The sequence below is a fragment of the Cinclus cinclus genome, chromosome 28 (assembly GCF_963662255.1).
Source record: "Cinclus cinclus chromosome 28, bCinCin1.1, whole genome shotgun sequence".
NCBI classification, from domain to species: domain Eukaryota; kingdom Metazoa; phylum Chordata; class Aves; order Passeriformes; family Cinclidae; genus Cinclus; species Cinclus cinclus.
The window spans coordinates 3148482-3176144 of record NC_085073.1 but is presented as its reverse complement, the minus strand read 5'-3'; the positions used below and the strand labels follow the sequence as shown (position 1 = coordinate 3176144).

At 58.7% G+C, this 27663-nt stretch overlaps 3 protein-coding genes across 4 annotated transcripts; 2 read left to right on the top strand and 1 right to left on the bottom strand.

Moving 5' to 3' along the window:
* The first annotated feature begins 1205 nt into the window (after window positions 1–1205).
* PIK3R2 (phosphoinositide-3-kinase regulatory subunit 2) lies at window positions 1206–18289 on the top strand. The gene is made up of 16 exons (XM_062509865.1): window positions 1206–1285; window positions 7807–8530; window positions 12485–12577; window positions 12966–13028; window positions 14024–14155; window positions 14357–14558; window positions 14853–14938; window positions 15219–15324; window positions 15421–15519; window positions 15684–15864; window positions 16051–16176; window positions 16460–16602; window positions 16801–16977; window positions 17198–17269; window positions 17483–17653; window positions 18080–18289. Exons 2-16 carry the CDS (start codon window positions 8191–8193, stop codon window positions 18270–18272), a joined length of 2184 nt encoding a protein of 727 aa, XP_062365849.1. The 5' UTR covers window positions 1206–1285; window positions 7807–8190; the 3' UTR covers window positions 18273–18289.
* Window positions 18290–18414: 125 nt separating this feature from the next.
* IFI30 (IFI30 lysosomal thiol reductase) lies at window positions 18415–23789 on the top strand. 2 transcript variants are annotated; one of them, XM_062509867.1, is made up of 7 exons: window positions 21877–22008; window positions 22691–22870; window positions 22947–23021; window positions 23097–23192; window positions 23281–23433; window positions 23515–23583; window positions 23667–23789. In XM_062509867.1, exons 1-7 carry the CDS (start codon window positions 21877–21879, stop codon window positions 23730–23732), a joined length of 771 nt encoding a protein of 256 aa, XP_062365851.1. In that variant the 3' UTR covers window positions 23733–23789. The 2 variants fall into 2 exon arrangements, with proteins under 2 accessions (XP_062365850.1, XP_062365851.1); XM_062509866.1 differs by lacking the exon at window positions 21877–22008 and adding an exon at window positions 18415–18536 and having other exon boundaries at window positions 23281–23583.
* Window positions 23790–25205: 1416 nt separating this feature from the next.
* On the bottom strand, window positions 25206–27663 carry LOC134054445 (la-related protein 6-like). The gene is made up of 3 exons (XM_062510239.1): window positions 27023–27663; window positions 26581–26779; window positions 25206–26111 (listed from the first exon to the last, which is right to left on the bottom strand). The coding sequence occupies exons 1-3, from the start codon at window positions 27187–27189 to the stop codon at window positions 25206–25208; spliced, it is 1272 nt and encodes a 423-aa protein (XP_062366223.1). The 5' UTR covers window positions 27190–27663.

Below are 27663 nucleotides of genomic sequence, written 5' to 3'. Positions count from 1 at the left end.
TGTGGTGTCCAGTAGCACTGGAGTGTGCAGGGCAGCGAGTGCCCCCTCTGCGGGCGATGGCAAGGGGTGAACGGGGTCCCAGCACAGGTGGGACAGGAGGGGAGGTGGCCCTGCAGTGGCACTGGGATGGCTGGCACCCAGCCTGGCTCCGGCAGTGGGTCCCAGCTGTGGGTGCTCCGTGAGGTGCTGGTGCTCAGAGCAGTGTCCCACACCCCTGGTGCTGTCCCAGTGCCGTGACCTGTGCCCAGGGTAGTGGCCCATGTTTGGTGCCATGCCCCACTCCCAGGTATGGCCCATTCCCAAATCTATGTCCCATGCTCTGTCCCCGGTGCAGTGTCCCGTGTCTGGTCCTGGCCCAGGGGCCGTTGCCCACTGCAGTGCCTGGTGCTGTGTCCTGTTCCTGGTGCAATCCCAGTGTCTGGTGCAGCTCCTGGTGAAATCCCAGTACAATTCCGGGGCTGTGCTCAGTTCCTGGTGCCATTCCGGTACAATCCAGTTGAATCCTGCTGCTGTGCCCAGTGCCTGGTGCAATCTTGGTGCAATCCTGGTTCAATCCCAGTGCTATGACCTGTTCCCAGTTCAATCCTGGTACAATCCCAGTCCAATCACCGCTGCTGTGCTCCACTCCCAGTTCAATTCTGGTCTAATCCCGGTTCAATCCCCGTTCAATCCCGGTTCAATCCCAGTGCTGTGTCCCGTTCCCAGTTCAATCCTGATTCAATCCCAGTTCAATCCCAGTTCAATTCCGGTGCTATGCCCTGTTCCCGGTTCAATCCCGGTTCAATCCCGATTCAATCCCAGTTCAATTCCGGTGCTATGCCCTGTTCCCGGTTCAATCCCGGTTCAATCCCAGTTCAATCCCAGTTCAATTCCGGTGCTATGCCCTGTTCCCGGTTCAATCCCGGCTCAATCCCAGTTTAATCCCAGTTCATGCCCAGTGCCCAATGCTGTGCCCGCTTCGCTCGCCACCAGGGGGAGCCGCCGCGCTCTCCCTCCAGACCCCCTCGGCTCCTTCCGGAGCGGCTCGCGAGAGGGGCGGGGCCCCGGTGGCGATGAGGCCAGGGAGGGGCGGGGCCAGAGTCTTCGGGCAGTTCCGTCCCCTGTCGTCTGCTCTCGGTTATTTCCGGGATAGATTCGGGCAGTTCCGTTCTCTCTCGATTGCTGTCGGCTGTTTCCGGGGCGGGTTCGGGCCGTTCCGGCTGCGCTCGGGCCTGTCCAAGGCTCCGCCGGGCCGGAGGCAGCAGCGGGCTGGCGGCGAGCGGTGGCGGATGGGGCCGGCGGAGAGGTGCGGCGGGGCCGGGAGCGGCGGGATCGGGAGCGGGGGGATCGGGATCGAGGAGAGCGGACCTGGATCGGAACCAGACCCAGGGTGGGCGTCGGGACACCCCTCAGCGTGAGGCGCCCCGGGGCTTGGCTGCAGCACCGGGGTGGGCCCTGGGCCGAGGCTCTGTCCATCATGGGGCAGCCTCGAGGATGTCCCCGAACCCTTCGGGAGCTGCAGGCGCAGGGTGTCCCGCTTCCAGGGCAGTGCCACTGCCGTGTGGCTTCGCCGTGGTGCCAAGGCTATGGCTCCCTATGCCCCCCGAGCTGTCCCTGTCCCCCCGGTGCCGGGGCTGTGTTCGCCGATCCATCCTGGTTCTCTGCAGCCCAGCAGTGGCATCAGATTCCCCCCGTGTGCCTCTGTCCCCACCGTGGTGACAGTGCAGGGACCCCCTCAGCACGGTACAGTCCCCATTACCGAGAGTCCTGGAGAGCCCCTGGGGGCGGTAAGCCATAAAAGAGCTGCCTCTCAGGGTCCCAGCCCTGTTCCCCTGCCCGGGGCAGTTCGGCCCCAGCACTTTTCCTGGAGCTGGCGCCCCAGGGATGTGCCAAGTTCAGCCCAAGGGTGGCTTTGCTGTGCCTTAACACAGCATCCTCCAAGCCCTGGCTCTGCCAGGAGCCCCCCCCACTGCTTTCCAGGGAGGTCGGTCATTGCATTTCTTATCTTCCTGTGGATGTTTCTCAGCCTCTTGAGGAGGAAGATTCCATGGTCATCTACTCCTAATCTGGGGGTTTGTGATCGATGGGAGATAAAGCCAGGGGACAAAACTGTCGGAAAATGGGGGCTGTGAAGAGCTGGAGTGGCCCCAGCGTTGCCTTTCAATGGAGCCGTGGCTGCCTCTCCTCCCATTAATGCGCGGCTTTGATTTCCCAAGCAGCTCTTGGAGCCGCTGGGGAACTGGCCCTGTGACTTTCTCTGTGAGAGCAGAGAATGGAGACAGCTGAGTAAATATAGCCTAAATCACTGTTTTCCTGGCCATTCCCCCACCCTTCCCTGACGTGCCAGGGGCTGGTGTGTCCCCGAGGCTGGATTGTGCTCTGCTCTAGCCTTCCACGATGTGGGAAAGTCCAAGCCCTGGTTTGGTTTCTTTGGTGACTCTCTTTGACGTGGGCAGCTCGTGCTTCCATCTGCCTGCGCGGTTCATGGCACAGACTTGTTCCTCCTAAAGCTGTTCTCTGCCCTGAAACCCCGCGTTCCCAACTCGCTGGAGCAAGGTTTTAAGCACACAGGAAAATCCTCTCTGCCTGCAGTTGGGTCTCGCTTGGACAAAAGCGCTGGGTTGGAAGGGAAAGCGCAGCTCAGCTGGAATGTGGTGAGGAGCAGAGTGGTTTGTGGAGCCAGTTTGGAGCCGTGTCAGAGCTTTGAGTGCCGGGGTGTGTTTACAATGAAAAAGAGTATTTATAATATCGAGGGCTCTTTTAATTCCTCTGGGAATCTCTGGAGCCACAGCTTGGAGCTAAAGTAGCCGGGTAATGGAAGATGAAAAGCAGACAGAGGAAGGGATGGTGGATTTCTCAAGTTGGAAGGTCTTGGCTCTATCACCAATATCCAAATCATGCTGATCTATTAACTTGGGTGCTTCTTGCCTCGTTGGCTACTTCATGTGATTGCTGAGCTGTGCAGAGCTGCTAATAAATCATACAAATTCCAAATACCCTGGGGAATGTGATTTTAAGCAGATAAGTTAGCAAGAGCAGTTGGATTTTTTTTTTCATGTACTCAGGTTTTTTTTTAGAACTGTAATTTTTTTGCCAAAATACATCTCCTGGGTTTCTATATCCCTAAAGCCAGCTCCATGAATGCTCCTAAAATGGAATTAGTGTGTTCTTGCTGCATGGGAGATGGTGTAAGAGCAGCCCGGAGTGAGGTGATGGGCCTGGGGTTGGGTGCTGGATCCTTCTCTGCCCTCTGCCAGCAAATAAAAGTCTCTGGCCAAGTAAAAAGCTCTTGTAGGCAAGAGGAGAAAGTCTGTGAGGTGGTTAAGAAAGAACAAGCTTTATCTGGAGCAAGGAAGGTCAGTGTCAGGAGAAGCTCTGGACAGTATGAGAAGTCTTGAAGTAGGTGTTGAGACTGCCTGAGGTGATCTTATACTATCCAGCCTTTGAGCAGGAGATCTCTGGGACCTCCAGTGGTCTCCCAAAAGTGTGGAAGGTGTTGATCATCCTGATTTATTCAGCTCCTCGTGTCTCTGCTAATCATGACATTGACCTTTTCAGTGAAATATTTCAGATATTCCTTCACTTCCTCGGGCTTTGGTGAATAAAACAAAATATTTAATGAAAGTCAGGCATGAGCAGTAAATGCTCTTTGTCCCTGGCAAAGGGTGGCTTGTGGCTGTGTGCTGCTCCTGGGGATCTGTTGCTGGCTGGTTGGGAAGCATTTCTGGGGAAGAGAAGAGGTGAAAACGGCCTCGGCTGTCCCATGCCTGGCTGGGGCACGGCTCAGGCATAACTCCCCTCCTCCCCTGCAGCTTTTCCCTGTTTGGAAGGAAATACCAGCTGGCTTGGCAGCGCCGTGGCCAGCCCGGGCTCCAGCTCTCACTGCTCCGCTGGCTGCTTCCCCAGGGGCAGCTGCTGGAGCGTGTCCAGCTCTGCTTCCCGCCCGCCCCAGCTCCCTGCAGGCTCTCCCAGCTCCTTCCCCCACAGCTCCTCGTGGCACTGCTGCCTCTTCCACAGCCTCGCTCATGGCTCCAGCCTCGGGAGACATTTTTCCAGTCATTTTTCCTGCTGGGGAGGCAGTGGGCCGGGAAGCTGCCTGGGGTCTTCTGTGCTGTTTGTCCTGACTATAAATCAGGGGTTGCCAAGCTCTTGCCCTGAGTGCTGGTGGGCACAGGATGACCTGTGATGTGCTTGCCATTGCCAGCTTCAGGAGCTGAGGCCATCAGAGCTGCCCTGGCTGCGTGGGTCAGAAGGATCCGATGCAGCAGCCTGCACCATGGCAGGCAATTCCCTGTCCATTTTTATTCCCATCCATCATTTCATTGTTCTATTTTCTCTTTTTGTTAAAGGAAAAGTTTGTTCTTTTTGTCTGTAACTTGCATTTCAAACTCGATATGGTGTTTGTTTTGCTCGCTGAGGATCTGATGTAACTTGGAGAGGTTGGAGCTGTGTATACTGTTGTGAGCATATTCTTCTTTTAAATATTTTTATGCATTCTTTCCCCACTCTGGAAGGAAAGTAACTCAGTCTCGCTTCAAGTCAAGCTGCACTTTGAACTGCATTTGGAACTGGGTTAAAAAGCACAGGAACCACATTTAAAATGTTAAGATGCTTTTATTTATGTGCTGGGCACAGACAAAAAGACTTGTAATGTGTTTTTTGTTTCAAACCAATGTGTTAAACAAAGAAAGTATTGACAGCAGTTAATGAATCGAGGGATTGTTTCTGGGTGCTGAGATAGATTTACCAAAGGTATTTGGCTGTCTGATGCATGGGATTTTCAGAGCAGCCTAAGCAAGTGCTCGCCAGCACAGACACACAAGGTTCCTCTCCGAGAGCCGAGCAAACCTGGAGCTGGGCCCAGCAGAAATCTTTTGGCAAGGTGCTGCCCCTCTCCTGCTCGGAGGTGTGCTTCCAGCTGACAGGCTCGTGCGTGTCCCGGCCTCTCGGTGCTGCCTTCCCTCCAAAGAGCTGTTCCAGGACTTTGGGAAGTGTGTGCTCCCATTCCCCGAAGACTCTGTCAGCTGCTCTCCAAGGGTGCAGAACTTTCCTGCAGCTCAGCCAGGGAAGCCTCTGCTGGGTCTGTGGCAGAACAAAGGACAACTGTTGCCCCTAAAGAGGATGGTGCTGGCATTAGCCATGATGATTTGGGTCTCCTGGGGGGCTCCTCACTCATGTTCATGAGCACTCAGTGCCCACCTGGGCTGAGTGTGGCGAAAGCGGGTGAGGCTTCTCCAGGAGCAGCCCTGGCTCTGAGTTCTCTGGATTTTTTCATGTGCCCAGTGACCTGCTGCTGGGACGTGGGGAGCGTGGTGGCATAGAAGCTGTGCCTGAATTCCCACCCCAGGGAAGAGGGCTGTGGAAGGAGTCGGTTGGAGGAAGCTGTGGGACCTGCTCTCTGGAGACACTCAGTGCTCCGGAGTCACTCTCCTCTTCCCACCCCTCCGTGCAGATCTGCTTTTAAAAGCTACTGAACAAGTTTGCCAGGCCTGAACATTTTGTCCTTCCAGCCTCTTCAGCTGCACTGGCTTGTCGGAGGCGCCTGGAGTTGGGGCTGGGATCCACAGGTGGAAGCTGGGGGGTGCCTGCAGGGGAGCATCGACCCCACTGGGGCTGGGCTCTGCTGCCTCTGGGTGCACTCTGGGGTCTGTGCTTTCCAGGAGGAGCCGCTATGAGGTCTGCCCTCCCCAGGAGCAGGGGGAGCTGCCAGCGCAGTGCCCAGCGGGCAGTGGCCACTCAGGCCCTTGGCATCCAGACACAGTGCCCCCGGCACGGCGACTCCGTTCTGGGGGACCCTGACAGGCAGCACTCAGAGGGGCAGCCAGTGAGCCTGTTCATAAATCTCTCTTTATGCTCTGGATTATGAAGTAATATTTTCCTGGCTGGGGCTGGTTGGATTGGGGAAATGCGGGTTCTGCTGCCAGTTCCCTGCAGCCACCATCCCAGCACGGTGAGAGCTTTCACAGCGGCCATCTAGGATGTGCTGCTTCTCCCACGAACATCAGAAACCTCTGTACGGTCTCTCCATGAATTCTGCAGTCTGGTGTTGCTCCTGGAGTTCTGGAGAAGCTCTCCAGCAAGCTGGATCAGGCTCAATCCTGTTCCCCACCCGCCTCTGGCCGCAAGTGCCTCACCTCCCCGCAGGCACTGCCTGTTCATTCATGGCAAAGACAGCCCGGCTGGGACGCCTGCCCGAGCTCAGGCAGGCAGTGCGGGCTCTGGCTGCTGCACAGGTTTCCTGTGCCATGGCCTCTTTGTGCCTTTTGTCCTTGTCAAGGGAAGGAGCTCTGGTGCTGGGCTGGAGAGCCTGGCTGAGAGGTGGGGCTGGCTCCTCTCAGGGGACTCACCCTGATCTCAGACTTTGTGGCAGCACGTGCAGATGTGGTGACACATGCAGGAGTGATCCCACGTGCAGGAGGAAAGAGGGATTTGTAGCTGATATGAGCTGTAATGTGTTGCTGGCCCGGAAGGGTTATTTTGAAATCCTGCAGATCACTGCCCGTTGGTGCCTGTCACAGAGTCCAACCAGCAGTTGGAGCAGCCCTGGCTTTGTGCCATGCTTGGTTGTTCACTGACCCCTCTGGGAAAGGATTCCCTTTGCCTCCTCTCCTCCCTCTGCCCAGGTTCCCACAGCCCTGAGAAGCACCTTCCTGCTCATTAATAGTTTTCAGATGAAACTCAAGTTTGAGCTGAATTTGGTGGTTTCTGGGCCAGAGCAGCTCAAGCCTTTACCAGGACCTGCAGCATTTGAGCAGGCCCAGGGTGTCCCTGGGAAGGCTGAGTGCTGGGGGAAGGAAGGCTGGGTTCTGGGGGAAGGAAGGCTGGGTTCTGGCTGCCCCGGTGCCTTGTAGGTCCAGTCCTTGGCCACATGCCATCTCTGCGGGAACCAGAACTCTGGGATTTGCCTGAGGGAGGTGGAAAACTGGCCTGTGTAGCCAGGAGGGGATGGGAAAAGAGGACGTGCCTGGCTGGTGGGAATGTCCCAGCTCGTACATCTCTTCAACAACATGTTATAACCCAGGTTTATTCTTTTTGGTGGATTTCTGGGCAGGGCAGGCAGCATATTTAATTTCTCTCTGAATAGCTGAAAGGCAGTTAGGAGCTCTAAGTAGACTTGAAGGCTTCTAAGGATTATTTTAACTCCTTTTGCCTCCATCTCTGCGAAAAGAACCTGTGCCTGCATTTGATGCTGCTGCTGCTGCTTTTGAAAAGTTCAAAAATTGACTTTTTGCTCAGAGCAAAGCTTTGAAGTGCTGCTCTGTGGGAATGGCAGTGCATCTCGAAAGCCTTTTGCTGAAAGCGTGGTTAACCTACATTTGTGGGCAGCTCCCTTCAGAAGATGCCTTTGTGGGGGATTGCATGGCAAGATGTAAAGGTGAACTGTGAAATTTAATCCATTTAACAAGGGAAGGTTAAATCTGTTTGTTCTGCTCCTATTCAGGGCCTGCAGCTGGTGGGTGCAGGGTCACTCTTTTCTGTATGCAAAAGTTATCCTGCATAAAGGCTGTTTTGTCCCACTTGTTGTCTCCTTGTTTGCATAAGTGCTGCGAGGAGGGTAAGCTGAAGAAGCAGGGGTGAACCTCTTTAAGATGCAGAGCTGGTGCCTGGCTGTAGCAGAGAGGAGGTAGCGTTCCTGCCCGCAGCCACTCGGTTTTGGGAGTGTAAATTTGGATTAGCATGCCCTGCTTGAATCCAGGGCTCAGCATCAGCTGCTAGGTAGGAGAGAAACTAGTCCTGCCTCTCTCAGCTCAACCCCTGGTTTGAATGTTGGCATGTTGGGAGGGTGTGGGGTGCCTGGCTGTGCAGTGACAGTTCTTCTCTTTGCAGGCACTAGGAAAGGAAACATAGCGTGCCACGTTATTCCAGACTGGAAGCCTACTGTGCTTTTCCTCCCCACACTCCAAGAGACTGGCTTTTTTGGTGAAACAGACTCTGATCTCGGGTTTCTTTGCTGCATGCCCGCTCACCAGTGCTGGATTATGTTCGTCTCCTTCTCCCTTTGCTCCATAATTTGGTTGAATCGTGGTTTCAAGCTGAGGAAAAGGGGCTGCACCTAAGCGCTCCGGTGCACCCAGACCAGGCTCCTGGGGTGCCGGTTCACACAGAGACAGTTCAGAGTGCTGATGGGGGAGAGCTGCCTCTGAGGGCCCTCCTCTCCCACCTGGGACGTGCTGCCTCACTCTTCAGAGCCCTTGTCCCCCGGCAGAGAAGATGGGCAGCACCGACGGCTTCCAGTATCGAGCGCTCTACCCCTACCGCAAGGAGCGCGAGGAGGACATTGACCTGCTGCCCGGGGACATCCTGGTCGTGAGCAAGGGGGCCCTGCAAGCTTTGGGCTTCAAAGATGGAGATGAGCAGACCCCCAATCAGATTGGGTGGATCCTAGGCGTCAACGAGCGCACCAAGCAGAAGGGGGACTTTCCTGGCACCTACGTAGAGTACGTGGGGCCGGTGAAAATTGCTGTCCCTTCACACCGGCCCCGAGTGCAGAGACCCCTGCCTGCCACACCAGGGGCCAGCGGCTGCCGGCTGCCCGAGGCTCTGGAGCAAGGTAAGCCCTGCTGTATGCCCTGTTGCTCTGGGGCACCTCCAGTCTCACTGTGTGACAGATGAGAGTGTGTGAGTGGCTTCACAGGAGAGCAGTGAAACCCTTAGCTCGGCAGCACTGGGTTGCCCTACCAGCAGCAGTGCAGTTGAGTCGCAACCAAAAGCCAGCCTCTCTCAGTCCTGGTCCAGAGAAGAGCACTTTTTTCCTCCAGCTTGTCAGTCTGCTCAGCAGAGCTTCCTGGGGCAAGCCTTGTCCCACTCTTACATCTCCAAGATCTTTCTCTCTCTCTTTTCTGCAACCAGCCAGGATCCCCATGGTCCCTCTCCCTGCTCCACTGAGTTTTGCCAGGCTCCCTCCCTTCAGGATAAGTCCTGACCTCTCCCAACCACCACCTCCCCGCCTCTGCAGCGCCTGGGGCAGTGCTCCCTGCCAAGAGCTGCTCAGCCCCGCTGAGAAACACAATTACTTGTCTCTGGGCAAGAGGAGAAAAGTCAGGGTCTAAAAGAGTGCTTCTGAGAACTGGAGCTAATTGCTTGTCTGCCTGGCAGCCAGCCCACCCCTCGGGTCGCAGAGCCCTTGCTGGGGCCGGGCAGCCACCCTGGGGCTGGGCATGGGCTGTCCTGCACCTGCAGCTGCCTCCCAGCCAGCCTGGCCTTGGCACGGACCTGGGCCAGGACAGCCAACGTGCCTCAGCCCTGCCTGTGGAGCTGTGGCAGCTGCCTGCTCTTAGCCTGTTTTTTTGGCTCCCAGGCACATAAACCCTGTGGCCAGGACTCAGCAGCCCCCGAGGTTTCCCCCTTCTACTCTTCCTTTGTGAGACCCCCACCTGCGGTGCTGAGTCTGGATCTGGGCAAGACAAGAAAGATGTGGATCTGTTGGAGTGAGTCCAGGGGAGGCCATAGAAATGCTCCTAGGGCTGGAGCCCCTCTGTTTGGAACCCAGCCTGGGAGAGCTGGGGGTGTTCACCTGGAGAAGAGAAGGCTCTGGGAGACCTTATTGTGGCCTTTCAGTACTTAAAGGGAGCTTATATAAAAGCGGGAGAGAGGCTTCTTTTACAGGCAGATAGTGATAGGACAAGGGGGAAGTTTTAAATTAAAAGAGGGAGAGATTTAAATTAGATGTTAGGGAGAAATTCCTGACTGTGAGGGTGGTGAGGCCCTGGCACAGGTTTCCCAGAGCAGCTGTGGCTGCCCCATCCCTCCCCATTCCTGGAAGTGTTCCTAGTCAAGCTTGATGGGGCTTGGAGCAACCTGATCTAGTGGAGGGTGTCCCTGCACAAGGCAGGGGGTTTTGACTGGGTGATCTTTGAAGGCCCCTTCCAATGAAAACCATTCTGTGATTCTCTGAGGGGTGACAGCCACACTTCACCTTCTCATGCCTTGCAGAAGACCTCGTGCTGGTGTGTGTGGGAGGAGTGGGGTCAGCAGCAGGAGCTGGAGGGTGCCAGGGAACACTCCCAGCTGGCAGTGCTGCGTCCTCCCCATCCCTCTCTGCCTGGGAGCCACGGCCACCCCGGCAGATGCTTCTGGCTGTGTGAAAACACCTCTGGGGTCTGACGAAACCGGGGTTGTGGGGCTGGTGCAGCTCCCTGCAGCTGCCTCCCTCGCTCCTGCTGCCGGAGCTGGAGCCGGAGGGGCGGCCCCAGGAAACATCTCCGCAGGGTGGGAATGCAGCCGGGCCCTGTGTGCGTTTGGGTTGGCAGCCAGAGCCTGACCTGAGTCATCCCGCTCGCAACCTGCCTTTCCAAGAAAGCTGCTCCTCTCAGGAGCACGGGATGTGCTCTGTGCTGGATGTGCTGGCCTTGCCTGCATGCGGCCCGGCGCTCCCTTGGCGGCTGCATTTCTGCCCTCATCGGCTCTCCTCTCTGCTCAAGGGTGGCTTACATGGTCAAAGCCACTGGTGGCGTCTCTGGGGAGTGGAACAAGACACGTGCCAAAGCTCCTGAGACATAGAAAAGGCAGATTTGGGAAGGCAACCAAAAGCCAGCCTCTCTACATCCTGCCCAGGGATGGAGGGTGGGGTACCAGGGCATGTGAGACCAGTGCCAGCCCTGTCCCCTGTGCCCCATAGCCAACCTCCACTCTGGGCACAGGCAGGGCCTGCATGGAGGCAGTTCAAACACCCAGAGCCATTTTACACTAAGCCTGCAGGTTTGATCCCTGTATGGGCCATTGGTTTAAAAGCTGGACTTGAAGGTCCTTGTGGGTCCCTTCCAGCTCAGGATATTCTGTGATTCTTTATTTCTGTATTCTGCTGGGGAGACACATTTTTGCAATGGAAAAACCGTATTTGAGCCAAGCCTGTCTTATTTCTTCATGGTGTGCACTTTAGGAGCTGCAGAACCATCTCCTGGCAGTCCTACAAAACTCCTTCCCTGCTTCCCAGGTCCTGCCCTGGCTGGCAGGGACCCTTTAGCCCCTCAGTGTCACTGGTGGAGCAGGGCCAGCGCCACAGCTGTCCCGGGAGCAGTGAGACCCAGCGCGTTCTGCCAGTGGATTTACGAGCTGCTGGTGTTTGCCTTCCGCAGAGAACACGAGCGGAAAATGCGGCTCGGGAATATTTCCGCAGCTGCCCGGGCCGTGCTGTGAGCAGCCTTGTTCGCGGCGGCCCGGCCCGGAGGCCCGGCAGGCTCAGGAGTTGCTGCTGGCTCCGGCTCTGTGCCTGACAAAAAAAAGACAAGCTGCTGCCTGCTGAAGCAGCACATTCCCGGCCGGGCCACGTGGGCAGCGCCAGTATTTACTCTCCTTTCAGTCCTTCCCAAGGGTCAGGCTGGGAGCTGCCAGCCTGGAAGCTTGCCTGCAGCTTCCCCACACTGACCCACACCACGCTGGGCCCCTTCCCGTGCCCAGGAGCTTGCTCCAGTGGGGGATTGTCCCCTCCTTCCCAGCAGCACAGGCCTTTGCAGAGCTGCTGGGTGCCTGACTCGTGTGCTTCCCTTCCCATGGCTGTCCTGTCTCCCCTCGAGGCCATGGGTGCAGGACGCTGAGCTGGGTGCACAGTTCCAGCTTGCTGCGCCTTGTGGTGAGACCACACCAGGCGAGTTCGGGTCAGATCCATGACAACGGAGCTGTTTCGCAATGGGGAGCAGCCTCTTGGCTTTGCCTGTGCAGAGTGGAGTGTGCTGGGTGTCCTCCCCCACTGCGGGCTCCCCAGGGTCTGCCAGGTGCTGTGGACCAGGCTGGAGGAACCTCCTGCTCTGGCTGGTGCTCCTTTGGAAGCGGGATGGAGCCTGGCACTGCTCATCCTTCGGCAAACCTCCTGCTGGCAGCTCCTCCAGGCCTGCGTGCTCCTGCCCCGGCATGCACAGGGGAAGGGGGTGCCTGGAGCCAGAACCTCAAGATTTTCTGGAAGTGGCAGTGAAATACCACCTGACACGGGCCTGCAGATCCCCCAGGACCAGGGAGACCCTGGTCCCGTGCCATGGGCTGTCTGTGCCCTGTAGCAGCTTGCACAGAGGCTGTGGGCTCACAGGGAGGGGGGAGGCACAGGGCCGGTTTCCATGTTAAACGAGCAATCAAGGGCAGGAATTTGCTGACATGGCGTTCTGTCTGAATGGCTGGATTAATCACAGCTCACCCTGCTCTGCTGCCAGCCCTGCGCAGCCCCTGTGCTGGGCAGGGACCCAGCCCTGAGCTCCAGGAGCCCTGGTGACCCCTGTGCTGCCTGCCGGGGGGTACGGGTCCCCAGGGGGATGGGCTCTGTCTCCAAGCCTCTGCACGGAGCAGTAGATATCTCCCTGTGCACACCCAGTCCGGGCTGGAGCTCAGCAAGTGCTGTGCTGGCTCATGGGCAGGTTCCTTGCAGGCTCCATGTCGTGTTTGCCTGGGCCACAGCCTCAGAGTGATGGCCACAGCTTTCCTTGCTCCTGTTGGGAGTTGCCTGGGTTATGCCCTGTCCCAGCTCTGCTGCTGAGGGCTGAGCTGGTGCTGAACCCTTCTCTCCCTCCCTCTCCCCCAGGGTCTCTTCTCCCAGACTTGCAGGAGCAGTTCAGCCCTCCCGAGATTGCTCCGCCACTCCTGATGAAGCTGGTGGAAGCTATTGAGAAGAAAGGTAAGGGGGCAATGCTGAGCATTGGGAGTGCTGATGCATCCCAAATCCCACAATGAGACCTGAGCTCTGTGGGACCCACAGGACAGAGCTGCTCTCATTTTCCTCCCTGGGTTGAGCTGCTGAGGCCCATGAGGGTGTTTGATTTGAGCACCTACACACACTGGGTGGGTGCTGGGGTTTGGGAAGCGCTTCCAGCTCGGTTCTGTACCATGGTGGAGAAATGGGGTCACTGAACTGGGTGTCCTGGGGGCCAAGGGGCTGCAGCAGCCTCTGCTAGGGGTTGGCTTGGACACCATCCAGGCCAGGTTGGCTGTGCCACAGCCATTGTCCAGCTGGCACCGAAACAGTGCCTGTGCTGGAGCTGACAGCAGTGTCCCCCCTTCCGCAGGGCTGGACAGCGAGATGTTGTACAGGACATCTGGCTCCGAACTGAGGCAGGCGCTGAGAACCGGTAAGAACCAGCTCGGCGCGGTGGAGGCGAATCGGCTCAGATGGAGGAGATTAGTGGATGTGACAGCGCCAGCAGTAATGCAATCCAGGCCAGGCTCGCCTGTCCCCGGCAGTTCCTGACTCCCAGCACGCTGCCTCTGGGGCTGGGCTGTCCCCATCCCGACGTGTCTGTGTCCTGCATAGAAGGGATGGGACAGGGGGAATTCCTGGCACCATCTGTGGGGGGCAACAGAGGGATGTGGTGCTGGCTCAGAGACTCAAAGGCAAACAAGTGAACCCCTGTGCTTGTCCCCTACTGTCTTTGGGATGCTCTGCTAATGGGCTGGTGGACGCTTTTCTGGCTCTGTCATGCCACTAATAAGGAGGGGAGGATCTTCCAGCTCAGCTTGGTGGCTGGAGCTGTGGCTCCATGGTGCCAGCAGCCGATGTCTCTGCCGGGAGCCCTGGGAGCCGTCTGCCTCTTGCCTGGGCTGAGGCCCCATCTGGTACCATGCTGGCGAGTCCCCACCTGCAGATGTTCCTGCAAACCCCAACCACGCGGTACTGTCAGCCTAGGCTGGGCTCTTGGGGCAGGATTTATATGCTTCCCAAAATCCTGCATTCAAGGGAGGTGTTTTCCCTGTTGGGCTCAGTGTGTGACTGCTTGGTCTGTGCTCAACTCTTGCTGGCAGTGGGAAGCAAAACTCTCACCCGAGCTATGCCTGCCCAGAATTCCTGTGTTGGGGCTCAGGGCAAAGGTTGTAGGTACCCAGAATGACCTCTGCCCTCTCCCAAGGGGAAGTGCTGGGGTTCCCAGAGCCAGCTTGCTTCTGCGATGCACATCCTCTGTCACATGGGCTGCCTGAAGGCTGCCTGAGCTCCCTTGTGGTGCTAGTGAGGTCTCATGATAGCTGGCTGTTGTGCGATGGTTTCTGAGATGGGTGTTGGCAGTACCAGAGCTGCCAGCTGGGTTACCAGTGCTGTCCACCCTCCCATGGGAAATCTGTGCCCTAACAGATTGGACCCTGGGTGACCTGGAGCCCCTGGACGTGCACTCCCTGGGCGAGGCACTGCGAGGTTACCTGCAGGACCTGCCCTCCCCCGTGGTGCCAGTGTCAGTGCATGGAGATATCCTTCGCATCCTGCAGGGTAAGTGCTTCCCCTGGCTGCCTGGGTAATGGGTGGCTGGGTGGGGTGGATGCATCCGGGATATTAAAATAAGCCCTGTCCCTCTGGGGCCTGGCACATGGCCCCCGCTGCTGACAGTGCTCCTGCGCTGTGACGCAGCCGGAGCATGGAGAGTGGTGCCGGCCGTCCCAGCTCTTCCCTCGTGTCTTGTTCTCTCCCCAGAGATCCCCCAGCCAGAGAATTGCCGGAAGCAGCTGCGGCTGGCCCTGGAGTCGCCTGCGGTGCCTCTCCAGAACGCGCTCACCCTGCAGTTCCTGCTCCGGCATCTGGGGAAGGTATCGCAGCAGGCCGAGAGCAACAGCCTCCACCCTCGGGCTCTGGGAGAGATCTTCGGCCCCCTTCTCCTCCGGCTGCCTGGCGCCAGGTACGTGAGGCTTTTGGTCCCAGCAGTGTTCCCAGCTCTGGCCACTGTGCCTGCCAGGACAAGGAGTCCAGCCTGGAACAACAGGGCTGCCCACAGCCCCTGCTGGGCTGCACGTGGGATTAAACTGCTGGCAGCACACAGAGGTGGGACTCAGAGCTGGGACAGAGCCCTTGCTGCCCTGTCAGCCTGGGGTCTGGCAGCTGGGATGAGCCAGCTGACTGCAGGGGATGTGGGAGCAGTGCCATGTTCTACCCCACGACTGCTGTTCTTAACTTGACTCTTCTCTCCCTGCAGCCCAGAGCTGAGCCCTGACTTCTCCGTGCTGTTTCTGGAGATACTTCTGCAGACAAAGGAGGTGGAGCCGGAACAGTTGCCTCCAGGTAGTGAGATACCCCTTCCTCGGGGCCTGAGGCATTGGCATTTGTGGGTATGGACTCTCCGCTCCCATGACTGGCTTGCCCCATGTTTTGATAGCCCAGCTGTGCCTGGAGGCCAGCTCAAGGTGTTCAGCTGCTGGAGATGTGCCTGGAGCAGCTCCAGGAAAGGTGGCGGCCAAGGGGCCTTCCAGTCACTGCAGGGAGGGGCACTCAGCACTCCAGGGGATTGCCAGTGGGGAGCTGGGATTTGGGCTCACCCTGTTTCATCCTCCTCCTCTCACAGCCCTTCCTCCCAAACCACCAAAGCCAAAGCCCAGCGCAGCCAGCCTGGCCAACGGGAACAACGCGCCCCTGCAGGACGCCGAGTGGTACTGGGGGGACATTTCTCGGTAAGGGAGTGACTGGCAGCTCGCATCTGGGGTGCCCTGTCCATCAGGTGAGCCTTGGGGCCACCTCCCAGACCATGACAATCCTGTTCCTTGCAGGGAGGAGGTGAATGAGAAGCTCCGGGACACACCAGATGGGACCTTCTTGGTGCGTGATGCCTCCAGCAAGATCCAGGGGGAATATACACTCACACTCAGGTAGGGCTTTAGGATCCTCTGGGATCTGGGATCCCCTGGGAGCCTCAAGGATGCAGCTCTTGGGATGTGTCCCTGTGCTTCCAGCTGCAGGGATGCCGAGGACTCTGGCTGGTGTAGGGTGCTGGGGTGGTGGTAAATGCCCTCTCCTCTCCCCTCCACTGCAGGAAGGGAGGCAATAACAAGCTGATCAAGATCTTCCATCGGGAAGGCAAGTATGGCTTCTCGGAGCCCCTGACTTTCGGCTCAGTGGTGGAGCTCATCACCCACTACCGGCACGAGTCACTCGCCCAGTACAACGCCAAGCTGGACACCAGGCTGCTCTACCCCATCTCCAAGTACCAGCAGGTAAGGCCTGTGCTGCAGGGACATGGCTGGTAAGCACAGCCTGAACCAGGGACGTTTGTTTATCCATCCCTGCCCCTTTGGTCAATGACAGTGTCCCATCCCTCTCCGTGTGTGCTGGAATGTTTTGTTGTGGGGTTTTGTGGGACCAGCTGGAGCAGGTCCTGACTGGGGCTGTGCCTGTGGCAGGACCAGGTGGTGAAGGAGGACAGCGTGGAAGCTGTGGGGGAACAGCTGAAGGTTTACCACCAGCAGTACCAGGACAAGAGCTGGGAGTATGACCTGCTGTATGAGGAGTACACACGCACTTCCCAGGTATGTGGGCACTGCCTTCCCCATGGGCTGCATGAGACCCCCCAAGGGCTGCTCTGTCACCCCCTGAGTGCTGGCAGCCACCCTGCTGTGCACAGGGGAGACCAGAGACGTGGCACCTGTTGCCCCATTTGTCAGCTCACGGACTTGCAGGGACTCCCCGAGGATGGGCTTTGAAGAGGGGGATATTTTGCTTGCAGCAAGGACAGAGCTGCTTTGGGGAAGTTGAAAGAGGGGATGTAAATGTGCAGAAATATTCCTCAGCTTTTTCCTCCCTTCTCTCTAGGAGCTGCAGATGAAGAGGACTGCAATTGAGGCCTTCAATGAGACGATCAAGATCTTTGAGGAGCAGTGTCAGACACAGGAGAAGTGCAGCAAGGAGTACATCGAGCGCTTCCGGAGGGAGGGCAATGAGAAGGAGGTGCAACGGTGAGGATGGGGGTGGTGGTGGTCTGCTCTGCCTGGAGAAGGGCCCCAGGGACTGGAAGGATCCTCCTGGCTCAGCACAGAGCCGAGGCACGTGGACTCCTTGTCTCTCCAGCAGCATGCTGTAGGCTGGAGCTGGCAGGCTGCCTCCTCTGCCTCCCCCACTCTGGCTCACAGCCTAAACCCCCCTCTCTCTCCCAGGATCCTCATGAACTCGGAGAAGCTCAAGTCCCGCATCACAGAGATCCACGACAGCAAGATGAAGCTGGAGCAGGACCTGAAGAAACAAGCCTCGGAGAACCGGGAGATCGACAAGCGCATGAACAGCCTCAAGCCAGACCTGATGCAGCTGCGCAAGCTGCGGGACCAGTACTTGGTGTACGTAGTGCCCCGGCAGCTCGGCCCGGGAGCCATCCAGCTGCCTCCCTCAGGGCTCCAGGGCTCGTTGGACCGGCTCGCAGCTCGCTGCGGGCCGGAGCCGCTCCCACAGCGCAGCCTCCGGCCTCGGCGGTCCCCGGCAGCGGTGGCTGCTGCCCTCTGGTGATGGCCACGCCCGGGGCTCGCTGCTGCCGTGCTCAGCTCTGCCCTCCTTCCCCAGGTGGCTGACGCAGAAGGGTGCCCGGCAGAAGAAGATCAACGAGTGGCTGGGCATCAAGAACGAGACAGAGGAGTGAGTGTCCTGCTCGTGTGCTGTGGGACTAGAGGGATGTAGGAGCACGTGTTGTGCAGCTGGTTCTGCCTGTGCTGTGGCCCTGGGCAAATTCCAGCTCCCTGCCTGGGGGCTGAGGATGTCTTCCCTGCTAGATGGGCGATGGCAGCTAGCAATGTGGGGCCATACACACCCAAATTCAGGGAATCTGACCCTGCCTGTGCTCGATTGCAGCCAGTACTCCATGATGGATGATGAGGAGGAGCTACCCCACCATGAGGAGCGGACGTGGTATGTGGGGAAGATCAACCGTGTGCAGGCAGAGGAGATGCTGTGTGGGAAACGGGACGGCACCTTCCTGATCCGTGAGAGCAGCCAGAAGGGGTGCTATGCCTGCTCTGTGGTGTGAGTATCCCTGTGCATGTGGGATGGGATGGGATGGGATGGGATGGGATGGGATGGGATGGGATGGGATGGGATGGGATGGGATGGGATGGGATGGGATGGGGTGGGGTGGGGTGGGGTGGGGTGGGATGGGATGGGATGGGATGGGATGGGATGGGATGGGATGGGATGGGATGGGATGGGATGGGATGGGATGGGATGGGATGGGGTGGGATGGGATGGGATGGGATGGGATGGGGTGGGATGGGGTGGGGCTGGTCCAGGTTGCATTTCCACCTCACTCCACCCTCCAGATGCTGGCGGTGACAGTTCCCATCTGCCTTGGCTTCTCCTGCCAGGGCCAGGTGTATCTTGACACTGCTTTGGTGGCCCTACTTGTGCTCCCCTGTCCCACTACTGACCCAGGCTCCTGTGTCTCCCTGGCAGGGTGGATGGTGACACCAAGCACTGCGTGATCTACAAGACGGCAACAGGCTATGGGTTTGCTGAGCCCTACAACCTCTACGCCTCCCTCAAGGACCTGGTCTTGCACTACAAGCACACGTCCCTGGTGCAGCACAATGACTCCCTGAATGTCACGCTGGCTCACCCGGTCCTTTCCCAGCCACCAGCCAGATGAGCAGCCCATGCACAACACAACAGCTGCCTTCAGCTTCTCCCCAGGGCACTGCTTTCTGGCTCTGGACTCCTGCACCCTGTATAGTTGAGTCTCTGTGCTCCTGCTCCTTCAGAGCCTCTGAGATGTCTGTGACCGTTCCTGATGTCCCTCTTGGTCAGTAGCTGAAACCCGTGTTGGCTGATGGGACAGAAAGGCTGGGCTGTAGATTCACAGTGGACTCCGGCCTCTAGGAGGTGGGATCCAGTTGTGATTGAACTGCTGGAGGTGAGCACAGCCCCCTCCCCTTCCCTGATAAGCAGGTCAGATCCCCTTCTTGCTGGCAGGTTGCCCCGCTATGCATCACTGTAGAGCTTTGGTTCCTGATTCCTCGGTGCTGTGACCGAGGGGTTCCCTGCCTGGACACTGGAGGAGGCAGAGGAGGAGGCTCCATTGAGTATGTGCATCCTTCACTCTCGCTTCCCTTGGTGGCCTCGCAGGCTGTGATGGTGTCTGGTACGAGGGGTGCTGCTCTTGCATGCAGAGACACATTTAGGAAGGAAAAACCTCATCCTCCATGGGGCTTCCTGGCCGAGATCTTCGTTCCGTGCTGTGCCCCACCTCGCCACCATTCTCTCTTGTCATAACCACCTCTGGAGTGTTGCTACCTGGGCAGGGAGGATCTGCTTAGCTGTGAATCTCCTGCCTTAGTTGTGCCAACAAAGCTGTGAAATCCGTGTTGGTACCCGTGTTTTTCCTGGCAGGACCTGTGGGATGCACAGCTCGTTGTTTCTGGCCGGTTTTGGTGGCTCTCTGCACACATAACCCATTGAAGCTGACTGTAGCTCTGTAAATATGGTTCTTTTTGTGACCGGCTGCTCCCCTGGTGCTGGTGTTTGCTGAGCCCCCAGTGCCACCCCCAGCGTGGGCAGCAGCTGCCAGGCTGCCACAGCCTCGGGCCCTGCTGCTTGAGCAGGAGAGGGCTGGAGTCAAACACACACTACGAGCCCTACCTGGAATGAAGGACCTCTGCTGCAAGAGGACACATCTGTGGGGCCCAGGGCATGCTGAAATGTATCTGCATGATGGTGAACTATGTATGCAAAGCACTTAAAATCGTGGGTACTGTATGGGGCCGGGGCAGGGTGCTGTGTCCCAGCTCAGACAGAGCCCCAGGGCAGCCCAGGTGGGCCTGGAGGAGCTTTAAAAGCTGAGCTGAGAGTTGAGGCCGTGGTGGCATTTGCTTTCCTGGGTTATCTCAGCTGCTTGGCTGGAGGAGAGCATTCTTAGTCCACTTGATTTGCCAGAGTGGCTCGTTCCCTCTTGGAGGTTCCTCCTTGGGATAGGTGGATGCTGTGGACTTTGGCATTTCTTTTTCCCATTGCAGCTTGGGTTCTGCCAGATCCATGGGGTGCTCTGTGTTCCTGCTGTGCCTGCATCCTGTCCTTGACGTGCCCCCTGCATTGGGGGCACACTGTCCATCCCTCCCCAGCCAGCTCTGCTGCTTGCCTTGCTCTGGGCTGGTCCCCAGATCCTCCTGGAACTGGGGCTGCTGGAGCAAACATCTCTTTCCGGTTGCTTGTGGCAGCTCTCCTGTGCTCAACTGTACAGCCCTGTTCCCTGCCCTGCATGTCCTCTCCAGGCCCTGGGCCTGTTTGTTGGGTCTGGTTTGTCAGTGTTTGGTGCTCAGGTGCAGGCAGTGGGTCAGGGGAGCTGTGGGGGCATGGCCCAGGAGAGGCTGTGGTTGGCTTTGGGGAATCACTTGGGAAAAGCTGCCAGGGATGATTAAGGGAATAGTTTGGACTTGGGCACGTGAGAGATGAGGGCACGTGGGACTCGGGCAGGGAGGCTCAGTCCTCACAGCTCTATCGAGAAAGATAGAGCCTCCTGGGGATTGTGGAGTGGCCAGGGGGCTGCACCAACACTCCAAAGCTTTGTTAGTGTTCCACACCTTTTCAGCCTTGGGACTCTGCTGGCCCCATGCTTGTCCCTGCACTTCCATCACATCCCCACATCACAGGACAGGCTGTAGGCAGATGGGATCCTCAGCCTCTCATCCCATGGGCTCCACGTTCCTCCACCACCACCCCTAAACATGAGGTTGGGGCCAGTCCTACCTGGGGGGAGATTGCTCCCTGCTCATGCCAGGACATGCTGAGCATCTGGAAGAGTCTCAACTTGAAGCTGTCACCTGTCAACACTCACTTGGTGCTCACCTGGCTCTGCTGCCCAGGGAAATTCCAGCTTCTCTTTTTCCTGTGTTTTTATCCTTTTGGCTGAATTTCTGTTCCCATGCTGTCCCTTCCTGCTGTCCAGCCACAGCCCAAGGAAGGATCACAGTGACCCCTCTGCACCTTCCAGCACTGCCTTCCCTGCCCACTGGCAGCCTGTCCTTGATGGGGCACTGCTCACGTCCTGTGTATGACGAGGAGGAAGATGCCCTTCCCCAGGGCTGCCTTTCCCTGATGGTGCTTCACTTGGCTCCCTGAACAGCAGCTCTCCCTGCTCTCCCCGGGGTGGAAGCCCAGCCCGGAGCTCCCCCAGCATAAGCTCGTTGTGATTTGTCCTTTGCTGCTTTGGCTCGTTCTGAACCCAGCCGTGTTTTGAGGTGCTGGGCTGTGCTTTGCTGCTTATGACCCCCACGTCCCCCAGCCGAGCCACACACCTGCATCCCGTGGGTGCCACATGGCTGTTCCTGCTCTCCAGGGTACAGCTTGGGGCTTGTCCCTCCATTTCCCTGCTTTTGGGGGGCCCCAGGCTTCCCCATGTAACCCCCAAGGTGCCAGCAGAGGCTTTGTGCTCGGAGAGGACGTGGCGGCTGCGTGAGGTTTTAGTTTCTAGGTATATGCAATAAAGAATAACCTGCCCCCAGAGCTGTCCGTTACCAGCAGTAGTGCTCTCTGCTCTTTCTGTTGATGTTTACTAATGTAAACCCAGTATTTGTTACTGTAAGAGGATTTTTTTTTTGTACGGTACTTTGAAAAAACCCACGAAAACAAAACAAAACAAAAAAAAAAAAAAAAAAGGAAAGAAATAAACAGAGTTAATGAACCAGGCTACCGGATTGCTGTGGGAGGTTGTGCGGGGGCAGGAGGGTTGTGGGGCTGTGCCCCAGTTCCTGGGCTGGGTGCAGGATGTGACCCATCGTGCCAGGATTGTGCTCCCCGGGTTTGTAGGACTGGGGCACGTATGGACGAGGGCTAAGGCCGGAAACAGCAACTACAAACGGGGGAACGACAAGGTTCCTCCTCACTCGGCCCCGCGGCTGAGCTCGGGGTGTCTTAGGCTGCACCCCCTTCCCGCACCCGGAGCTGCCCGGGAGCTGTGCTGGGAGCCAGCCCCGTTTCCCTGCTCGGGGAACTCCCGAGCGTGGCCGCTCCAGGCTGAGTTCCACTCGCGGACCTGTCACAACCCGCGAGAATCGGCGGCTGCGAGCCCAAAGCTGCGGGCCAGGGGACAGCGGGGACCCGGCGGCCGGAGCCCGGCAGCCCCACGTGGGCCGGCGGCGTCACGGGAGGCGGTGGCTGGGGCGGCAGGAAGGGCAGGAAGGGCGCAGGGAGGCGGGCACAGCCGAGCTTTAAAAGCCCCCGCTGGGACGGGCTCGTTTCCGCGTCACCCCGGCGTCCTCATGGCCCCCGCGGTGCCGCTGGCTGTCCTGGCGCTGGTGGCCCTGGTGGCCCCGGGGCTCGGCGTGGCTCCCGGCTGTGATTACCCTGCCCACCGCTGGTGCAGCTCGAGGGACACCGCCGTCGCCTGCCAGGTCAGAGCCGCTGCTGCTGCCGGGGCTGGGGACAAGGGCAGGGTCACCCGGGACGCGGGGCCACCTCCCGCCTGCCCGGCAGCGGGGACGAGGGGACGGGGTTGGGGCAGCGCCTGGCCACCGTGCCCGGAGCTGCGAGCATCGCAGAGGCGCAGGCTGTCACATCCACAGGGATGCTCGGAGCATCCGGTGCCACACGGGCACTTCGGCATTCCTCAGCACTCCTGGGAAATAGCCGTGGTCCGGCCGGACCCGAACCGCGGCCCCTCCCCAGCTGCCGCTGGCACTTCTGCTTTTCCAATGTAAAACCGCTTTTCGGCTTATTCTACCCCAAGCAGACCTGGGTGGTGACGGCGCCCTGTGAGCCCCACGATGCTGCAGCTTCCCCCTGGCAGTGGGTGCTGGGCGATACACCCACCCAGGCATGTTCTGATCTAAATTTGTTTTCCCCTGAAATATTTTGGGGAAGTTCTGGTGGAAAGCCCCAGCGCTGTGTATCAGCCACGCACAGGATCCTGTGGCAGCACAAAGTTCCCGGCCACTCTCACTTCCCTCTAGCCCTGCACACCCTCATCCCCCTTCTTCCCTTCATCCCTGGAGCTTTGCCCCATCTCTACAGATACTGGGATGGGGGGCTGCAGCCCTATCCCCCCCGTGCACCCCAAAACCTTCCCGTGTGCAGGTGGAGAGCCGCTGTCCCAGCCTCCCGCGCCCCGCGGCCGCGCCCGTGGAGCTGAGCCTGTACTACGAGAGCCTGTGCCCGGCGTGCCGTGAGTTCCTGGTCCTGAAGCTCTTCCCCACCTGGCTGCTGCTGCCCCAAGAGATGCTGAGCATCACCCTGGTGCCCTACGGCAACGCCCAGGTAGGAGCCGGCCCCTCCCGGTGCTGCGGGCTCGCCCCGGTGCCGCCGGCCCCGCTCAGACCGGTTGGTCCCGCAGGAGAGGAACGTCAGCGGCAAGTTGGACTTCAAGTGCCAGCACGGCCCCGAGGAATGTTTGGGCAACATGATGGAGGTGACGGTCCCCGCTCCCACGGTGCTGGCACGGGGCAGTCCAGCAGCCCCTCAACCACCCACCCTGTCCCCGTAGGCCTGTCTGATGCACGAGGCCAAGAACTTCAGCACCTACTTCCCCGTCATCTTCTGCCTGGAGTCGGGCAGCTCTGTCACCAAGAACCTGGAGGCTGTACGTCCCCCTCCCCACCCCTCATGCCCCGCTGTGGGGGGGGCCTCCCTGTCCCCCTGACCACCCCCATGTCCCCTGTGCCCAGCAGTGCCTGCAGATCTATGCCCCAGAGGTGGACAGTGGCCGCATCAGCGCCTGCGTGCAGGGGGACACAGGGGTGGCCCTGATGCACCATAACGCCCAACTGACCGATGCACTGGACCCCCCACACCAGTACGTGCCCTGGATCACCGTCAATGGGGTATGGCAGGGAGCACCAGGGCTCCAGGGAGGACTGGGACACCGTGGGGACCCCCCTGACCAGCCCTGTGTCCCCCCACAGAAGCACACGGATGAGCTGCAGGCACAGGCAGAGGCCTCGCTGCTGGGGCTGGTTTGCCACCTCTACCAGGTGAGACGAGATTCTGGGGGGACAGCAGGGTCTGGGGACACATCCCTATCACCTCTAGGACTCTAATGGCTGCTCTCTGACAGGGGGAGAAGCCTGAAGCTTGTGGAGGCTCTAAGGCCCCAAAGCTCCCACCTGGCTGCAGACGCTGAGGGACATTGTAGGAGCGCCGAGAGAGATGCCAATAAAAAGGATATTTTTATTGAAAACCACCAGGATCTGGAGTGGTGCAGTGGGGAGAAACAGGGAGGGGGTGGTTTTGCCCTGGCACAGTAGGAAGGGAAGAGGGGCTGGGCACTGATGCAATGGGGCTGCCCTCTAGACCCAGGCATTACCTGCTCCAAAAGTTCACAAAGAAGCCCCTTAGAGATTGCCAGGGAACTCTGCTGAGCAGCTCCCTGAGGAATAGAATATTTCCTCTCTCCAAGTCTTGGGAAGCAGCTCTGGTGTCCATCTTTCTCCTCACAGTGACAGCATTAAACTTAATCATTTCAGGAGCACTGGGGCCAAGACCATCCCAGTTCCCACCAGTCCTTCTCCATTCCCAACCAGCAGGTTTACGATGGGGTCTTTCCTGGTAGCTCCCTAAGTACATATGACAAGAAGTTCTCTCCAGCAGACCTCAAGAATTTCCTAGGCCTGCTTGCCCCAGCAAGAGGCCATTCCCAGATGGGGTCTGAGAAACTGAAATTCACCACAAGGTCAAGGAATTCCTGATCCAGGGAATTCTCCTCACTACCCGTAGAACAACTCCTCAGTGCCAGGGTCCTGGCTGGGTGATGGGCAGCAGAAGCTGGTTTGTTTTCATCCCTGTCATCCTCAGCCAGAGCCTCCCAGCTGCAGGGACTGCCCTCAACCCTCCCCTCACACAAGGTGTGACCCCATCCCCTCACCAGCCCTGCAGGCATGGGACTATCCCACCACAGCCCAGCTCTGGGTACAGACCAAGGGCACTTGCACTGGCAGACTCCTGAGAGCCACCTTTACCCTTAATCCTTTCCCAGGGGAGGCTCACCTCCCAGGCTGTGGGAGCAGGAGGGACGCAGGAAGCCCCCACATTCCATCCTGAGAGACACCAGAGAGCCTTGAGCAGCCAACAGCCAGGAGGAACCACGGCCCTGCCACCACAGCCATCTCTTGTCTCTCTCAGGCTCAGCCAACCTAGGCCACCTATTCTGGGCACCCTTCAGTGTCCCCACCACCCCAAAGATAAGGCTGTGACATGGCAGGCAGGTAGGGACCCTCCTTCCCTTGTCTGGCTGCACCTCAGGCAGCAGCAAGACCTGGAAAGATAAGGGGAAATACAACAATAAAAAAGAAATAAAGAAAAAAAAAACACAGCATCAACCAAGAGTGCCTGGAAACTTCATCTCTCTTTATTGTCCATTTCTCATCCAAAACCTGGACCCCAAACCCAGCTCTGGGCCCTGAGCAAGCACAGTCCCACCGGCATGAGCACAGCACGGCACAGCTCCTGCCTCGAGCATCGTCCCCACCCCAAAACTCCTGTGCCCTGGATCAGCTGCACTGCCACCGCCCACAGCTCGCAGGGCCATAGAAAATTCTTCTGCTCGAGAGAGAAAGGGAAGAGAAAGATTCACCCTAACCGTGAATCCGGAGGAGTTTCAGCGCCGGAGGACGAGTTCTCCTCTCCCGAAGCCCTTGGTGCCCTCGGGGCTGCGGGGCAGGCTCAGGACCCCGTCCCACAGGCTGAGGGGCTCGGACCCCCATTGTGCTTCCAGGGCTCCGCTGGGAGGAGGTTCGGCCACAGGACGGAGGCTGCTGCCCCAGGGTGTCCAGGACCCCGCCGCGCTCCCCCGGCGGCTCTCGGTGCCCAAGCCCACCCCGAGCGCAGGGAAGCCCTTGCTGCTGAGGAGCGAGCCGGGGAAGGCGCCGGAATTTCCAGGCGTGAAGTCGCTGCCGGGCCAGGTCGGTGCCATCAGGTCCCGGTTCAGGAGGAGAGACAGGGACCCTGAGGCATCGTCGGACTCCGGAGAGCTGCCGGGCAGGGAGCGCTCGAGGCTGCAGGGGAAGGTCAGAGCCGCCGGCGGCACCTTCCAACCCGCCCGCTCCTCCCCGGCTTTCCTGCCCCCCTTGCCGCAGAGCCAGACCACCCTGATGCTGTGCCAGTCGCGGTGCCCGAGGTTCTCGAAGGCTCTGCGGGCGCTCTCCAGGCTCTCGTACTCCACCAGGGCACAGCAGCGGCTCAGCAGCTCGGGGAACCGCGAGGAATATTTGCGCACACCCGAGGGCAGCTTGCGGCCCGGCCGCAGGAGGCGGATGGAGGCGATGGCGCCGAAGGGGCTGAACATCCTCGTGATGGTCTCCAGGAAGACTTTCTGCAGCGGCAGGTCCTGCTCCCGCGGCTGCAGCTCCCAGGCCAGCAGCAGTTTGCTGGGGGGGACGCTCAGCAGGTACTCGGGGACGGGGAGCCGCCGCCTCACTTTGGTGCCCTCCTTGTTCACCTCCAGCAGCACCGAGAACTTGAGGGCATAGAGGGTGAGGCGCCAGTCCCGGGTCAGGTATTTCACCTGTGCACAGAGGGTGGCATCCCCATCAGTCTGCATCCCCTCCTTTCCCCAGGTAGGGACCACCTTAAACCCACCCTCCAGGCAGGCTCCATCCCAGATCCCCCACGGCAATATCCCCCTTCTACAGGAGCAGCTTTGGGATCTGCAGGCAGTCTCCAGTGTCCTCTGGGTTCTGGCAAGAAGCCACAACTTCCCCCTAAGACACACCACCAGCACGTCGCTGGGTTTTTTTGGCTAAGGGATGATCACTTCCAAAGCAGTCCAGGGGAGGCATGGGTAGGAGAGGTGAATCCAGCCCTGGGGGTGTTTTGAAGAATGTTCCCTGCTCCCCCAGCCACCCTCCCTGGGAACAGAGCTGCTGCAGGGTATTGAGGGCAGAGCCCAGCTCTGCCTCAGCAGCACACAGCCCAGACCTCCCCACACACCCCACTGGAGGCAGCCAGAGCACCCCCACACTGCCAGGACCCACCTTCTTGAAGGATGTCAGCAGTTTGATGCTGACAAAGCCCATCTTGTTCTTCTGCACGTGTTTGAGGAGGAAGGCATCCTTGGCCAGGTTCTCATCTGACAGGTAGAACTCCACCTGGGCCACGATCCTGCGCACCAGCTGCGGGTCCGGAGCCGAGCAGCTGCAGTCCAGCAGAGCCACCCCCAGCTCACAGGAGTTCCTGGCACAGCAGTGGGGACACAGGGGTGAGCTGCTGCCTAGGCCACCATGGTGGGACAGCAGAGACACCATGGGCACCCAGGACTTGCCACCAGCCTTGCCCTGGGTACAGGGAAGAGCTCCAGCCCATTCCTTGTGAGCATCCCAGGAGAGCCAGACAGAATTAAAAACATCCCAGACCAGGGACACGTCCCTTTCAGGATGAAGGAATGCAAGGAGCAGGGCTCAACCTCTCCCCACGTACCCCCTGTAGCTCTCCACGATGTCCTCCTGGCCGAGCAGGGCAAGGGAGCAGCTCCATGGGGGAGGGAGAGGCTGTGCCAGCAGGGAATTCCTTGGTACAGGCACTGGAGTGCTGCAGCTGGACTGGGAGTCAAGTCCCAAGGCCACTCCAGAGCCATGTAAAGACATTGTCCTTCACCTGGGACACAACACAGGAAAAAGATAGTGCTGGCATGCCCTGACCACACTAGCCCTAGGACAGAACCCTGCTCTGGGCTGCAGCCCCAAAAAACCCAGCCCAGGTCAGGGGCACTGGGGAAAGTGACTGTTGTATCCTCACCTGCTTGGTAGCACTAGAAGGGTGGAAGCTCAAAGGTCTAGCAGCACAACCCAGACACCCTGAGGCAGCAACTCCCAAATTCCCCTCAGTTCCAAACCAAGGCTCCCAAAACACAAAGGCAAGAAAAAAAAATTAAAAAATAAAAAGAAAATAAAAGAAAAAGGAAAAGAAAGAGAGAGAGAAAGCCCAGGAGGCGAGCAGGATATGGGTTTTATAAGCACACCCTGAAGGCACTGCAGGGGTGGTTATGGACCTGCCCCCAGACTGCCTGCTCCAGGTGAATCCTGTTTGTGGTTAAACTGCCCCAGCTGAGCCCTGGGGGG

Bases quoted from the DNA above. Each gene is read 5' to 3' on its own strand.
- IFI30 (XM_062509866.1), top strand. From the start codon at position 18,453: ATGGGACAGAAAGGCTGGGCTGTAGATTCACAGTGGACTCCGGCCTCT. The intron at 23,022-23,096 runs GTGACGGTCCCC...CTGTCCCCGTAG, and splicing joins GTTTGGGCAACATGATGGAG to GCCTGTCTGATGCACGAGGC. The intron at 23,193-23,280 runs GTACGTCCCCCT...TGTGCCCAGCAG, and splicing joins TCACCAAGAACCTGGAGGCT to TGCCTGCAGATCTATGCCCC.
- PIK3R2 (XM_062509865.1), top strand. From the start codon at position 8,191: ATGGGCAGCACCGACGGCTTCCAGTATCGAGCGCTCTACCCCTACCGC. The intron at 16,177-16,459 runs GTATGTGGGCAC...CCTTCTCTCTAG, and splicing joins AGTACACACGCACTTCCCAG to GAGCTGCAGATGAAGAGGAC. The intron at 16,978-17,197 runs GTACGTAGTGCC...CTCCTTCCCCAG, and splicing joins CTGCGGGACCAGTACTTGGT to GTGGCTGACGCAGAAGGGTG.
- LOC134054445 (XM_062510239.1), bottom strand. From the start codon at position 27,189: ATGTCTTTACATGGCTCTGGAGTGGCCTTGGGACTTGACTCCCAGTCC. The intron at 26,780-27,022 runs GTACGTGGGGAG...CTGCTGTGCCAG, and splicing joins ATCGTGGAGAGCTACAGGGG to GAACTCCTGTGAGCTGGGGG. The intron at 26,112-26,580 runs GTGGGTCCTGGC...CTCTGTGCACAG, and splicing joins TGCTGACATCCTTCAAGAAG to GTGAAATACCTGACCCGGGA.